This window comes from Zerene cesonia, unplaced genomic scaffold (assembly GCF_012273895.1).
Source record: "Zerene cesonia ecotype Mississippi unplaced genomic scaffold, Zerene_cesonia_1.1 Zces_u009, whole genome shotgun sequence".
In the NCBI taxonomy this organism is placed as follows: Eukaryota; Metazoa; Arthropoda; class Insecta; order Lepidoptera; family Pieridae; genus Zerene; species Zerene cesonia.
This window is the reverse complement of record NW_024045139.1, coordinates 39313-53851: the sequence shown is the minus strand read 5'-3', so window position 1 is coordinate 53851 and position 14539 is coordinate 39313. Positions and strand designations below refer to the sequence as shown.

The 14539-nt window shown below is 33.6% G+C and overlaps 5 protein-coding genes across 5 annotated transcripts; 2 read left to right on the top strand and 3 right to left on the bottom strand.

Annotated features, from left to right (window-relative positions):
* Positions 1–85: 85 nt before the first annotated feature.
* LOC119839186 (putative nuclease HARBI1) lies at positions 86–3936 on the bottom strand. The gene is made up of 5 exons (XM_038365396.1): positions 3537–3936; positions 2948–3144; positions 2455–2584; positions 2177–2318; positions 86–1628 (listed from the first exon to the last, which is right to left on the bottom strand). The coding sequence occupies exons 1-5, from the start codon at positions 3843–3845 to the stop codon at positions 1036–1038; spliced, it is 1371 nt and encodes a 456-aa protein (XP_038221324.1). The 5' UTR covers positions 3846–3936; the 3' UTR covers positions 86–1035.
* A 1183-nt stretch (positions 3937–5119) lies between these two features.
* Positions 5120–7304, bottom strand: LOC119839187 (m7GpppN-mRNA hydrolase). The gene is made up of 4 exons (XM_038365397.1): positions 7080–7304; positions 6802–6964; positions 6256–6474; positions 5120–5874 (listed from the first exon to the last, which is right to left on the bottom strand). Exons 1-4 carry the CDS (start codon positions 7151–7153, stop codon positions 5191–5193), a joined length of 1140 nt encoding a protein of 379 aa, XP_038221325.1. The 5' UTR covers positions 7154–7304; the 3' UTR covers positions 5120–5190.
* Positions 7305–8287: 983 nt separating this feature from the next.
* On the top strand, positions 8288–9783 carry LOC119839193 (syntaxin-18). The gene is made up of 2 exons (XM_038365404.1): positions 8288–9082; positions 9391–9783. The coding sequence occupies exons 1-2, from the start codon at positions 8288–8290 to the stop codon at positions 9577–9579; spliced, it is 984 nt and encodes a 327-aa protein (XP_038221332.1). The 3' UTR covers positions 9580–9783.
* A 458-nt stretch (positions 9784–10241) lies between these two features.
* On the top strand, positions 10242–12094 carry LOC119839167 (FAM172 family protein homolog CG10038). Its single transcript, XM_038365372.1, has 5 exons — positions 10242–10519; positions 10597–10897; positions 11027–11378; positions 11569–11653; positions 11935–12094. The coding sequence occupies exons 1-5, from the start codon at positions 10393–10395 to the stop codon at positions 12012–12014; spliced, it is 945 nt and encodes a 314-aa protein (XP_038221300.1). The 5' UTR covers positions 10242–10392; the 3' UTR covers positions 12015–12094.
* A 5-nt stretch (positions 12095–12099) lies between these two features.
* On the bottom strand, positions 12100–13986 carry LOC119839166 (RNA-binding protein NOB1). The gene is made up of 2 exons (XM_038365371.1): positions 13244–13986; positions 12100–12834 (listed from the first exon to the last, which is right to left on the bottom strand). Exons 1-2 carry the CDS (start codon positions 13856–13858, stop codon positions 12160–12162), a joined length of 1290 nt encoding a protein of 429 aa, XP_038221299.1. The 5' UTR covers positions 13859–13986; the 3' UTR covers positions 12100–12159.
* Positions 13987–14539: the final 553 nt, after the last annotated feature.

Here is a 14539-nt window from a genome sequence, read left to right as displayed (position 1 = left end):
AGTCTATGGTTACAACGTCAAACGTTAAAACCGTTGAAATCGAATTATTCCATACATATTTTGAAAAGAAAATACTTATTCTTACTTCCAATAAATTTATTCACTATCTCATACATTTAAAATACACTATGCTAATACTTATGTATTATTTCTTCTATGATATAATCCAACTTTAATTCTTATACTGAGATTCATGTACAAGCTCTTAGTAACTTTTTACCTCATTTTACTTCCGCACCACTTATAATACTGTTTAAAATCACAGTACACAGAGATTCCAAATAAATCATATAAACATATATTTCAAATAAATCATATTTTTCTGAATACTCTCAGTATTCAGAAAAAACACGCAATTGATTCATATCCTAGTAGCATGCTTTTTCTAGGAAATTAAGGATAAATAACTTTAATTAAACTATAGCGATATTCATAAGAAATACACTACTACTAGAAAAAATAAATATTCTGGGAGAAAAAGATTTTGAACAAAAAGTCGAATAAATATCTTATACAAGTTTTAAATAGATCTAGCTATATTCAGATAGCACTTAAAACTAATTATCACTTACGCTTTAATAAAATTACAGCAATTTACTTTATATATTTTTATATTTTTACAATAGCATTAAAATATAGTTTCTAATTGTATCATAAAATCCATATAAATCCAAATAGGACAAGGCCAGTTTCTGGACATTTATAATGTTTGAGTTTGAAAAAGGTTTACAAATAGGACAAGGCAAGTTACCTTACTGAGAATTTACTGTCCGTCTGTCATCAGACTGTATCTCATGATCTGTTATACACAGTTGGAACTTAAAAAATCCACGTTAAGCAACGGTTTGCGCTGTCATAAATGGGATGGGTTACTAATTTTTAACAGTCGCTCTTTAGGCTATTTGAACCCTTAATTTCGCGAGCCCGGTGCGCGACCGTGTTTTTAATGAAGTATTTAGTAAGTAATCCATCGACAAGTTTTATTAGAAACTGTCAACAACTCTATTTTATACTCAGTATAAATTATTTCACATATTAGTGTTGCGGGTAATGCCCCCACCCAGGCGCCATCCCCACCCCCAAACCGTATGGATTATTCATCATAATCCTGGCTCTCTTACTCGGATCCTCTTGCATTTGTTGCTGAGGCATTTGCACCGGCTGACTCTCTCTCTCCTTCCTCGCCATTCTCTTCTTGGGAGGAGCACAGTCCGCTACGCTGCGTTCGTTCCACAGCCTCTCTATTAACGAGTTTCTTACTTGAACTCCGCTCGGATCTTCTACTCTCTTTTTCGAGACCGGGGCATTCGCGACTTTCTGCTTCATCAATTCCAACCTCTCCTCCGCTTGGCCCATTTGTGGGGCCGGCAGACCTCTCTTGTTGCATATGTTGTGAAGAATGCAACATGCTACGATAATCATAGATACTGTAGTCGGGTCAAACTGTTTGTTGCAGGTGGCTTGTAGGCATTTCCACCGCGACTTCAACTGTTTTATCGTATCTGTGACCGCCGTGTGTGTCTGCGAGTGCAAATTCGTGTAGTACTTCTCCGGGGATATTGGTGTCTTTTTTGTTATTTTTGGTAGCGGTGTCATTATGTACTGTTTTGGTGTATAGTGTGCACCACCTGTAATGATAAGGTAACAATTATAAAATGGCTTAACCATATTGGCTATTTTTTTAAGTTTTTGTAAAAACAAGGACTTTTTTTTTATGGACATTTTTAAAACGTATGGCGGAAGCTGTGATCATAGTTTTAATTTTCCAACATTTGGTTGGCCCAAAATGACAAATTTTTCAAGTTGATTTTATAGTAAAACTAGCTGCGCCCCGCGGTTTCACCCGCGTAAGTCGGTAACCCACAGGAGTATCAGCATAAAAAGTTGCCTATATGTTATTCCAGTTGTCCAGCTATCTATGTACCTTTTTTTTTTGCAATCGGTTCAGTAGATTTCGCGTGAAAGAATAACAAACACACATCCTTACAAACTTTCGCATTTATAATATTAGTAGGACTAGTAGGATAGTAGGATGGGGAAGTAGGATAGTAGGATAGTAGGATAGGATAGGATAGGAAATAGGATAGGATTGCAATATTAGTATAGATGTATGTGATGTATAGATTAGATAGGATGTGTTACATAATACTGATATACAAACAGATAGACATCTTACCTATAAGCCAACACACATCTCGTGCAATATTAAGGCTCTCCAGATCGTTCCTAACTGCATGTTTATTCAAAATGGCGTCGTGTGACAGTGAACCTCCTGGTGATGCATCAACACTTATTATATTCTGGTCACTGTCGCATATCTGTAAAGAGTTTTATATAAATGTATACATAAAATTCTTTCACAACAACTGCAGTACATATTGTTACTTTCTTTGTTTTTATTTTAGGCTAACAAAGACAAAAAAAAGAGAATTTCAAACTACTTTGATTACTCACAATTTGTACTTTCTTGGAATGATATGACTTATTGAAGTGCCTTTTGTGGTCTTCCTCGGGACGAGCGATGGGCACATGCATGCAGTCCACACAGCCAACAATATTTGGTATCCTGTACTTCATGTAGAACCTGGAATCAGACATTACTACAGTCAGTCATTACTTTTAAGACCGTAATTTACGTCTTAAATGTTAAAAAGAGATAGTTCTAACTTTGTATGTTTGTAGGGGATAATCTTTGGAAGTGCCAATCTGATGATGAAAAATCTTTTGCTTATGACAAGCTCCACTCTCTTGAAGTGAGACATTAAGCTGGAGAAGCATAAGTAAAGAATAAACAAAGAACATTGTAAATTTCTTTAAATATGGGATTCACATATGTCTCGGTACGATTTAGGCCATCTTGCATTAGTGATAGTATCACACCCTCACAAATATAACAATACATAGAACATAGTAGCAGGCAAATGCTACTGCTATTTAGGCAATGTACCTGCTCTTAATAACATCTCTTTCATTGCGCAGATGTGGAAAATGGATGTACTTTTTCACTATTGTCGGATGGTTCATAGCCTCCGTGACTTGTGTTACTGCACTGGCCACAAAGTACTGTGTCACGCTTGGGTCTGTTTTGCCTGCTATGGACTTTTGATATTTCCCTGTCGCGTAGAATGAGAGTGTAGCTAGTACCTACAAGAGATGGTGGTCATCATTATTTTAAGCAAAAAATTCAGAACTTGACCAATAAAAATTGGGCCTTTGGAAGACCTTATGTCTTGCTTCTATCAAATATCAAAAGAATCATCAAAATTGGTCACCCAATAAAAAGGTCTGTGGTGAGAAACACTAAAAAAACCGTTTCAGAACCGTTTTCTTTCTTATTAAATTGGTGATTTCAGTAATAAATATCCATGTTTCTATTGTAATAAATTATTTGTTAACAAAATTTAAGATGAATAATTTACTTAATAAAAAATATGACAATTTTTTTTTTACTTTAACATATTATTTGCGACTATATAAATAATAAAACTTTAAACCTACGTTTGTAGGTATATCGTACTATATATTATTCTAAATACCTTGCTCTCCACCGAAAACTCGATAGATTTAATAGAATCGGGCATTACTGGCTTCAATTCTTCACAAAGACTTCGCGCTATATCTTTAGGAACGCGATATGCCTCTATAAAAGCCAGATCATTCAAATCAAACGGATCTACTTCATCTCTCGCTCTTGGCATAGTTTTCTCAGGACTTTTTGCTCTTTCCAAACTCCGAACCTCATGTTGTTTATGTGATTGATTCGAATCCCACTTCAATAATGCGAAAAATTCCGGATCCTCATCAACTACAGATATATACCCTTCTTCTGGCGGCTTTTCAGCCATTATTTCTGCAGTTTTATGTAAGTAATTTTTCAAATTATCTCAAATTGTATATAAAGCAAGCGCAGCTTGGTTTTGCAGAGCGCTTTGATAACGTCACACATGACACAAGTCAATCATTGATGACATTTTTACTATGAGTTAACAGAAAATGTTGCTATTTGTCAAAAATACAAAATAAAGAGGTATTATAAAATAAAACAGTAGTTACCCAAGTGTATGGGTTAGTTGATTAATCAGGTCATTAATTCTGTACTTTATATATTTTGTTAGAAGTGTAATTGCTATGCAATATGAATATTTTTAAAGACCCTAAAGCTATTATTAATATTTATTTGTCAGCATTGCGTGTACCAGTCAGATACAAACTAAGCGATATTAGACCAATATAATGTTTAATTTATACATGGCTACATTTCATATTTTGTATGAAATTATTTTTAGGGACGACTCTGAATTTGACTGATCCATACACGTAACTAAGAAAACATTGCGAATATTTAAATAAATTAGTTTTAATCATACAGTCTTTAACAATGACATGAGAGAGGTTCCTAGAAAGTTTTTTTTTTTGTAAAATAAAACGTTGGCGAAATGTATATATTGGGGTATAACATTATGAAATCTGGTACGTAGATAGCTGGACAACTGGAATAACATATAGACAACTTTTTATCCCGCTATTCCTACGGGATACAGACTTACGTGGGGCGCAGCTAGTAATACATATTTTCAAATTTCTGTCAGAATAAAGCGAGCGAGCCAATTGCCTAGATTCGCGTCCTCATCCCGCGCAGAATTGGTCTCACTTTGAATGGAATCCATAATGCTTAAACCTAGTATAACAACAAGTATAATATCCGTAACATTTTACGGTATTATCATTTTTAGTAAAATTTTGTGGGTTATTTGGTAGATTTTAGATCTCTATTGTAACACAACTGGAGCTTTTTTTTTACATCAGCTGGTATCTCCTATTTGAAATTTCATATTATGTCCGTAGATGTTTACTGCAAGAATGAGGTTTATCCAAAACAAAAACGACCTATTCCCTTATACTATATAGGTGAGGAAAGTTTATTATCATAATAATAAAGTAAGTAGGTAAGTTGAAAAATCCTCTTAAAAAAAGGGTGTAGATGATGAAAGCGCTACTCATTTACATTTGTTTCACGTCATCATTTAATCATGCCAACCTACTTTAACGTCTAATCGTAATTTAGTTTGCAGTATTCACGTAATATTGCAATATTAAGTTATGAATGAAACACTTGTCAGTCTTAAAAATTTATTTCGTCCACGAAAATATCTTGCCGATATCAGTTCTTGATATCATAAAAACTGCCTTTCAATTTAAACTTTCTAAAATAGCACGTGTGTCGAATTTAAAGTTAGCCCACGAAGGCGCAACGAAGTTGATGTATTCGCTATAATAATTATCAAAATCATCGTTTGCACTTTCATTTTGTACTGGTGATATTCTGTTTGTATCATTGTTGACATTCTGTGGCGTAAACAGTTGACGTTTCGTCGTTTTCCCGCCTTTTCTATTGCCATTGCCATTGACCTTCGTTTGACTATTTGCATGTCCATTATTTTTCGGTACATGCCCAGAATTCTGTTGATACTCTTGTATCTCATTTTGCAAACCTTGCGATATGGTTTTAGGTTTGCCCTTGCACGATTCGAGTTCTCCCATAGATTTGTGTCTTGTTCTTCGCGAGAATACTTTGGGGTTTCTTTCAGAGACCCAACGCCTGATACGTTTAACAAATGGTAGAACCATGAAGAAAGCGTTAGGGCTGACACCCATTTTGACTTTCGGCGTCATATCTTTCCTATTGGCTGGTAGATCAGCAATAGGAAACCACTCGCATGCTTTAATTTCATTTCGTGTTCTGGGCTGGAACTTGGTGTCGCGCGGCACGTAAGCAACGATGTAGAGACGGACAATTTGATCATGAATGGTTGCTTCAATGAAGTCTTGTTTGTTCATGAGATTGGTGATATCAAAGCCAGTCTCTTCAAGTACCTATAATTACAAATAAAGGACATAAAAGTCTTTATACAATAAAATGTAAATAGGCATAATTTGAAAATGGTGTAAGTTACTACATATAATTAACTAGCTGTAGCCTGTCGCTTTGCCTGCACGGTCACAATAAATTTTCATGGTGCAAATGTTCATCCTCAACTTTGTCCCCTGGGGGTAGAGTTAATCAAAATCCTAATAAGATTAAATATATTATGTTTCTCATGATAGTATAATCAAAGTACAAAAAAATTGACGAAAGTAAAAATAAATTTTGTCCTTTCCCTACATTAAATTGATAAAAGAGATAACAGTCAGTGAATATACCATGTCAAAGAATGAAAGCAATCAAGCAGAACAATAATGATATAAAACACTCACTTCTCTAGCTGCACATTTCCATGGCTCCTCATCTTCATTCACCTTCCCTTTCGGGAAGCCCCAGGATGCCTTTGTCCAATACGATTGCACAAGCAGAACATGCGACAATTCTGTGTCCAGTATAATAGCTCCATATGTTGGCACACTTTGCTTATACACTCTCCAGTTATCCAACACAGCATCCAGGCTGCTGACATGCTCACGGAGTTGGGGAACATGCTAGAAATTAAATTATTTTCATGTAAGAATATGCTGCTTTGATGTCAATGAGGAGAGGTAAATTATACATAATTAATTATTATTATGAATAGCTCTCTAATAGGTTTACTTTATTTATATACCAGTTTTTAAAATATAGTTGTAGCAGCAGTATTAAATGACAAGTTGTAATAAGAAATGAGATTTTTTTTGAAGTTATTTTCAAAAGTAATCATTCACATAGTTTAAATATTTATGTACTCAGTTATTTATTCATCTACATGAAGCATTTAGGTAAATTCCACTAATAATAGAAATCAGATTTAATATTCTATATTTGAAAAATACCTGAAATATATGTGCCGCAAATTCCCTTATCCCACATGGGTTTAGCCTAGTGCTATCATCTGTGCAATAATAGTCCAAATAGAACCAATGTGCAAGCTCTATTTGAAAACATATTCGTACCAAATTGCCTCTATCTTCTGGCGGCAAATTTATGATGAAACGACTAAATAAAAAACGAAACGATTAAAAATATTTAAGACGATATTCAAGTTAACAATGTAAATAAATAAAACGGATCTGAATGCGTAACATCACATTTTTTGTTAATATTTTCCTACCTGCATAAATCGTCGAGGATATCGATTGGTATTGAATGTTTATTTATTTTTGAACTTGTACTTTGTAAAGCCATTTCTTTATGTACGCAAAAGTAAATTCTAAGAAATTCAAAGAACCGCTGCACACTTAAATTGTTTTGTTATTAAACAAGAAACAATAATGCCACATGCATTTAATTCTACGCAACGAAACTGTTTGCAAATGGCACTTTGTATGAAATATAGAAATGACAATTCACATGTCATGTGTCACGTAATTATATCGGCTATTTTTGTTTACTTAGTCTGTGGTTGGCTGAATCCGTCCTCAGTGGAATTGAGAGTTGCCATTTAAGAAAAAAAAAAGAAGAAGTCTGTGGTTTGAACCTATTATTGTGATATCCGGTGGATGAATGGAAAAATTTTATGGCGAACACGAATGTGTAACAATTGCTCACATGTGCTAACTCGGAAGACTATGGCTAAATAAAAAAATGGTTGCCTGTAAAGTCGGTTTATGGGCGAAGATTTTACGTGACAACGTCTTTTTCTCGGTAGAATATTTATTGATATGAATATTATTAAATTGCACAATAGGAACAAGGAATTGAATGAAAATAAGAATTGCACAAATTTTAAGTATAGAAAATATATTTTGTTTACTAAAAAGACAGAGACAGAGACACAAGTACGCGCCGATTCAATGCGCCTAATTCTCTAGTGCTGCGCGCGCGGTGGACCGATCATAGTTCGGTGACTCATCGTAACGTTACCGGGCGGCGTTACACTTTTTCATAAGTGACTTCGAGCCGAAACCTAATTTAAGACGTTGTCACGTCAATATATATATATATATATATATATATATATATATAATTTATTTGGTTAGTTAATGGTTATCTATACGAACTGCTGAAGTGTGTGACGTGAGTAAAAAGGTGAGTGTCAAAGTCATGTATTATCTACATTGTAGATGTGCCAACACTGAACAGCTGTCTTATGGCATATTATGTCCTTAAAAATATGTCAACGTCAAATACCTAAATATTGATGAAAGAAGTAAAAAATCCCTTATTATTTATTAAATTTATTGCAATTTCGCAGTAGGTTATTCTTATGTTTTACTTATTAATACAGTGAAAACTTGACAATTGAATTCAAGGATTAATTGAACGTTATTTATTGTCTTTATTACAAAATCGTTTACCTGAAACATATTAAAAAGAAACATGGATATAACACCTCTGTTTAAGGCCTGTATTAAAACAGTGAAGACCCGAAACAAGACTTTTGGTATACTGAGTCCTATTCCTGAAGAAAAGAAAACGATTTTGCGTACAAAATCAAAAAATGGTTTTATGCTAACAGCTAAAGACATAACGTCTCAGATCACGAAATTGAGAGATTTTTTGTTAGAGCACCGAGAAAGGTACTTAAACGTTTTGAATTTGATATGCGGAGATGAAATGTCTGAGTATGAGCGCGATCAAATCGACACAGGCGCTCAAAGAATCATAAATACTTGCTCCCATCTTTTGAAAGAATTTCGAAATGATAATCGCAGGTTATCTGTTTCACAACAGACGCGGGAGTACATGGATGCTGTAATAGACCTCATTGATTCGTATTTGAAAGCAGTTTGTAAGATACACAGTGAATTAAAAGCATTCAGGGTTAAAAGAGCCCTTGATATGCGGAAACTTTCTCGCTTGGAGCTGCCTCAGAAGAAATCTTCCATTCCAAACCCTTTTATTGAAGATGTGATTGAACCTATTGAGAAGGACAATGTTGAAAATGACATAGTTACCGAAGAAACTGATGCTCCACGGACTAAAATGGAGCTATCAGAAAATGAAGTAGCTGTGATGTCTGATGAGGGAGAACTAAGTGTGGAAGAGTTACAAATGTTTGAATCGGAAAATGTGCAACTGCTTAATGAACTGAATAGTATGACGGAGGAAGTTAGACAGATTGAAAGCAAAGTACTTCATATAGCTGAGTTACAAGAGATATTCACTGAAAAGGTGTGTGGATTGCTTTTAAATATTCTATTGCATTTAAAATTTTAATTTTTAAACACTTATAGTTTTTATAGCTTGGAGCAGTGGCGTAGCTATCATAGGGCCAGGTGGTGCAGTGCACCAGGGCCCCGGAGCTCAGGGGGCCCTCTAACCTCAGCTTTGAAAGAGGGGAGGAGGGCCCGATTCTTTCCCTATGCAGCAGGGCCCTTGCCCCCCTAGCTATGCCACTGGCTTGGAGTATATTATTTATATTATTGTTTGATGCCATAATATTGTAACTTAAAAAAAAAATTATACATTTAATATTGCAGGTATTGCAACAAGAGCAAGATATTGATAGAATAGCCAACACAGTAGTTGGTACAACAGAAACTATGAAGGATGCAAATGATCAAATCAAGCAGGCTATTCAAAGGAATGCAGGTCTACGAGTCTACATGCTATTTTTCTTTCTTGTTATGTCATTTACTTTACTTTTCCTTGATTGGTATAATGATTAAAATCCATGATACTTAGAAGCGGTTGAATGAAGTTATAATAAATTAATCTTATTTGAAATAAATAATGTATCCTGTAGATGTTTCAGGTGTTGTAAAATATGGTAACAAATTCTATTGTATGTATGTACTTGGGTTATGTTAACTTTTCTGTTATTTGGCCAAACAGTTTTACTTTACAAATTTTTATGGTTTAATAAAAAGTTTTTGTATAATGAATTTTAATTTTTTCTATTAAATTTATACCTGATTTAGGTTACGAGGTAAAATAAGGTCGCTAAAAGCGATCTTCATCTTTCATTAAAAATTTATTTATTTTATTTATAAATTTATCCAAATCACATGCCACAAATAGAATACATTAGTCATTAGGTAGTTACGAAACGCACTTATGTTTGTTTTAATCTGTGCAAAGTTGGTGGTATAGTATTCCTAGTTATATTTTTCACGGGGTATCAACTATTTGTTGTTTAAAATGCTTGCAAATTTATGAAACATCATAATATTCTGTTTTCTTCTTCATCATATTCCTGATCAAACGACAGGCAAATACTTGACACTTGCAAATAGACATATCTTCTTGCCAAGAAAAATGATAAAATGAAACAAAAATTGACAGACGTGGGATGATAGCAAAGAGCAAAGAGTAGTATAATACTATCCAGTATTGACAGTGACATTAATGAGTTAGGTTTTGGTAACTACTAACTAGTTCTTAATCTGTGGTTAAATTCACTAAATGATGTTGTTTACTATCATGGACCTAAAATTGCTAATACTACGATAATTACTAATGATTGCAAGTTAGTGCATGTGATGTTTAAAAAATTATTATCCCACTTTAGTAGATTATTAGGATCGCAGAGTAGAACTCTCGTATCACAGGAAAGGACGATGGGTCGAATAAAAACTATGAAAGAGCTCGGCTACGGTTTCAACGCCGGTAACTAAATAAATTATATTATTTGTGATACTCATAAATGTTACGAATTTACAAAGTTTCTATAAATCGATTTGTAGGTGGGCAATTGAGAAAAATCGGACCGGATGGTGATTTAGGCGATGAACCGTTTCAATTTAATATTAGTAACGATCATCAAGAATGTCAAGCTCATTATGAAGTGCTTGGTGCTGCGGTGACGGAACACATCTACCAGCTGTTGGAGAGTAAGGAGAATCTATCAAGGTTACCGGTACCTAAAGGTACAACTGCAGAGAATGGTACATTTGTTTTTGTATCAAAAGACTATGATCAAAAGGGCACTCTTTTAGTATTGATACAAGGCACAGGAGCAGTTCGCGCTGGTCAATGGGCAAGATCGTAAGTTTTTTGATTTCATTTATAAATTGGAGATAATTCATAGTAAAACTCTGAAAATAGTTGTCTAAATATGATTTCATTTGGTATTGATTTCACACAAGTTCTACTAACATGTATTTAACTTCACAGACTTATAATAAACGAAAATTTAGAAAAAGGTACTCAGATTCCTTACATCCATGAAGCCATCAATAGAGATTTTGGTATATTGGTTATGAATCCTAATGATACACACAGGAGTGGCAAGAAAATTCCCAATAGCAGCACAAGTGAAGAACATGCCCAGTATGTTTGGAAAACGTACATATCAAATTCAAAAGCTAAAAACATTGTGGTTGTAGCCCATAGTTATGGAGGCTTATTAACAGTTATGCTGTCCCAAAAGTTCAAAAGTGAATTTGAGAGCAGGGTGAAAGCTGTGGCCTTTACTGATTCCGTACATTCCTTTTCTGGTGTTAAAATACCGGATGCATTGAAAAAGGTATAATACTATTCATCTGTATTTGTATTTTAATACAAAAATTGTACTAATGCTGTGTATACAAATGTTGTAGTGTATCTTTTAAAGAAACTTGATGTGCAGAATTTTCAAATTTTAAAGATTAGGAAAGTTTAATTTACATAATCTATTTTATTTTTAAATATTACATTGATATTGTTCCTTATTTCAGGTTGCAATTAATTGGATAGCAACATCATCACCATTAGACACACCAATGAAAACTCCAGAGTTTGATATTACAAGGTTATCAGCAGGTAACTGAATAGCTATAAAACTTTTTGGTATTTGTTCCTCCATTTAAAATTTATCCTACTCAAGACAAAATTCTTGAGTCTCCTTTATAATAAAATATGTACAGATGCTAGTTTTGAGAGTTTTTTTTACTTTTTAAAAAATTCAATTGCATTTAAACTCATCTAAAGGAAGGGTTGAAATGAATTGGTATAATTTATAGTTTTATTTTTGACCATGTATGAAGTGAATTTATGCTACAATATATTATTATTATTAATCATTTCTCTTAATCATCTTTCAGGGCACCCACAACATGAAATGACTTCATATGCATGTATGAATTCTGTATTTAAATTTATTGATAATAAGCTGAAGGGTTAGAAAAGAAGTTATGTAATACATAAAATGCACATATTTCAAGACAATAATAAATAAATTATCATAAGATTTAAATTTTTTATTAATTATGTACAATAAACAATATAAATAAAGTTTTTAATAAAACAGGATATTATACAAGCTGATTTTATTTCTTCTTGCCCTTAGAGTAATTCTTCATCCAATATTTTATATCTTGTTTATTGGCTCTCACACCTAGAACGGCAGATTTTGAATTAACGTCTTTCATTGCAAATGGTGAGAATCCAGCAATATAATCAGGGTCTAGAGCGTTAGTCTTGTTTCTAGCCAATTTACTAGCAAATCGTTTGTGTATATGTTGGTCCTCTGTGAGTATTGGATATTGGAAATGTTGGCCACCCCTTGGCGTAGGCAGGCTAAATCGTTTACCTCTAGCTGTGAGTGGTTTACGCCCATTAATGTGAATATGTTGATTGCCCTCATCGTCGACACTAACGGCTACTTTCTTTAGAGTAGCATGACCACATTTAGGACAGAATAGCTTAGTCATTACACTGGTTGTTTTGAAGCAAGTTGTGCAGCGGAAAATAAATGTACGTAGATACCTTATGATTCGTCCATCAACAGCTGTGACGTTTAAACCTATTTGTTTCAGAACATTTTGCATAGCAAAATCTGACGTTATACAAGCGACATCAACATTCTTCTCTTCAAATTCACCAAACTCAATTTCCTTTTTCTTTTCCTTTAGATTGCTCGGTGTTATCCATTCACTTCCATCATCATCATCCTCTTCACTTTCACTTTCATATTCCTCACTCTCTTCATCACTTTCTTCCACCTGTGACAAAAAATCATGATTAATTCATAAGCTACAGTCACATATGAATTCACCAAAAATATATTGCACATGGTTAAATTGAAAATCCTCTTTTTAAATTTTTTAAAAAGGTTAGAATTAATATCAATTTATTGCATGAAATACTATTTATTATTGCTTTCAACCAGTATTAATATATTATGTAAACTAATGTACTGTGTGTAGTATGCAAAAACTCTGAATACAGTTTATTTGTTTTATCATAAAATGTATAAAGACATTCCCAGATTCAAACATACTATAGTAATAACTAACTCGCTACTACTATATTACTAACTTCAGTCCAGAATTAATATATTATCATATTTACTATCCTGTTATCACATGTACCTGCATCATAAGGAGTAAACTAATTAATGTGTATGTTTACCTTAACAATGAGATCCGCTGCCTCCTTATCATCCCTTAATTCCATATTCTTTATTTGTTCAGCGATTTCATCTGCCAATTTTTTATCTTCATCATCATCTTTATTACTATCCTCATTTAATACAGCTGAGCCACATGTAGAATTGGAGCTGTCGCAAATGGTATCTCCGACAGTAGTATCAGATTTCTCTGTATTTGTGTTTGTTTCATCCACTTTTTCAATTTTTTTTGTGTTATCCGACTCAGTTTTATATCCCGGCAAACCAGTTACTTTAACAGTTTTTTGCATCGTTGGTTCCGTTTTTAAATGTTCGATTCCAACTATTTCCTTTTCCATTTGATAAGTTAAAGCCATTACTTTTATGTCAGTGGCAGAGAGACTCGTATAATCACCTGTCTTTTTCGAAAACTCTGTGATGAATTTAATACTTTCAGTGAATACATCTTTAACTTTTAAGTCATATGGTAAAACAACAAGTTTTCTACGCTGACGATCGTTGGTTATTTCATCGACAACTTCTTGGACGGTGTATATGTTTTCCGCAATATTTTGAAGGTTCTCAGCTTTAATAAACGCTGTTGTATCGACGACTAGATGTTTTATTAACTTCGTCATGATTCACTGCATATATAAAATTGTCTAAACTCTTAACTTTGTCTAAACAATTTTAATTAGGTACAGTCCACCACGTGCGCTGGATATAGAAACAATACATGAGAATCGACACTTGACAGGCGACCCGCGACAGCCGAGATCCGAAAGCTGACATCTGGCAAATAATACCATAGATAATTACATACTAGTCGTAGTGAGACTCGTGAGTTTTGATTATATATCTCACACATTTACAGTGTCACATCAGTCTCAGTTTTCCTTAATATTACAAAATAATTATAATTAGCAATGATTATGAATATGAAAAGCCTTTGCCTTTGCCCCATTAGGACCTTTTTTGTTTTTCATTGAATGATTGGCAATGAGAAAAATATTAACAAGATTGCGTACTTTCATCATAGTTTTGTTAACGTACCCCAAAACTAAAACGTTTATAACGCGTATGTACATCAGTTAGTATTTAGTTGTACCGAATGCTGTATATGTAGCTAGAGAACATAAATAAATATGTTGTAAATATTATGTACATACGTACAACACATAAAGGAATACTCTCCTTTGGTCAGTCGGGTGTCAAAAAGTTACATTTACAATAAGATTTTATCCTTTTAATAAGTCATTATCATGGATGTAAACTAGTTACCTGTATATTTAATTAAAAAGTATGTTTATGTGTCTAGA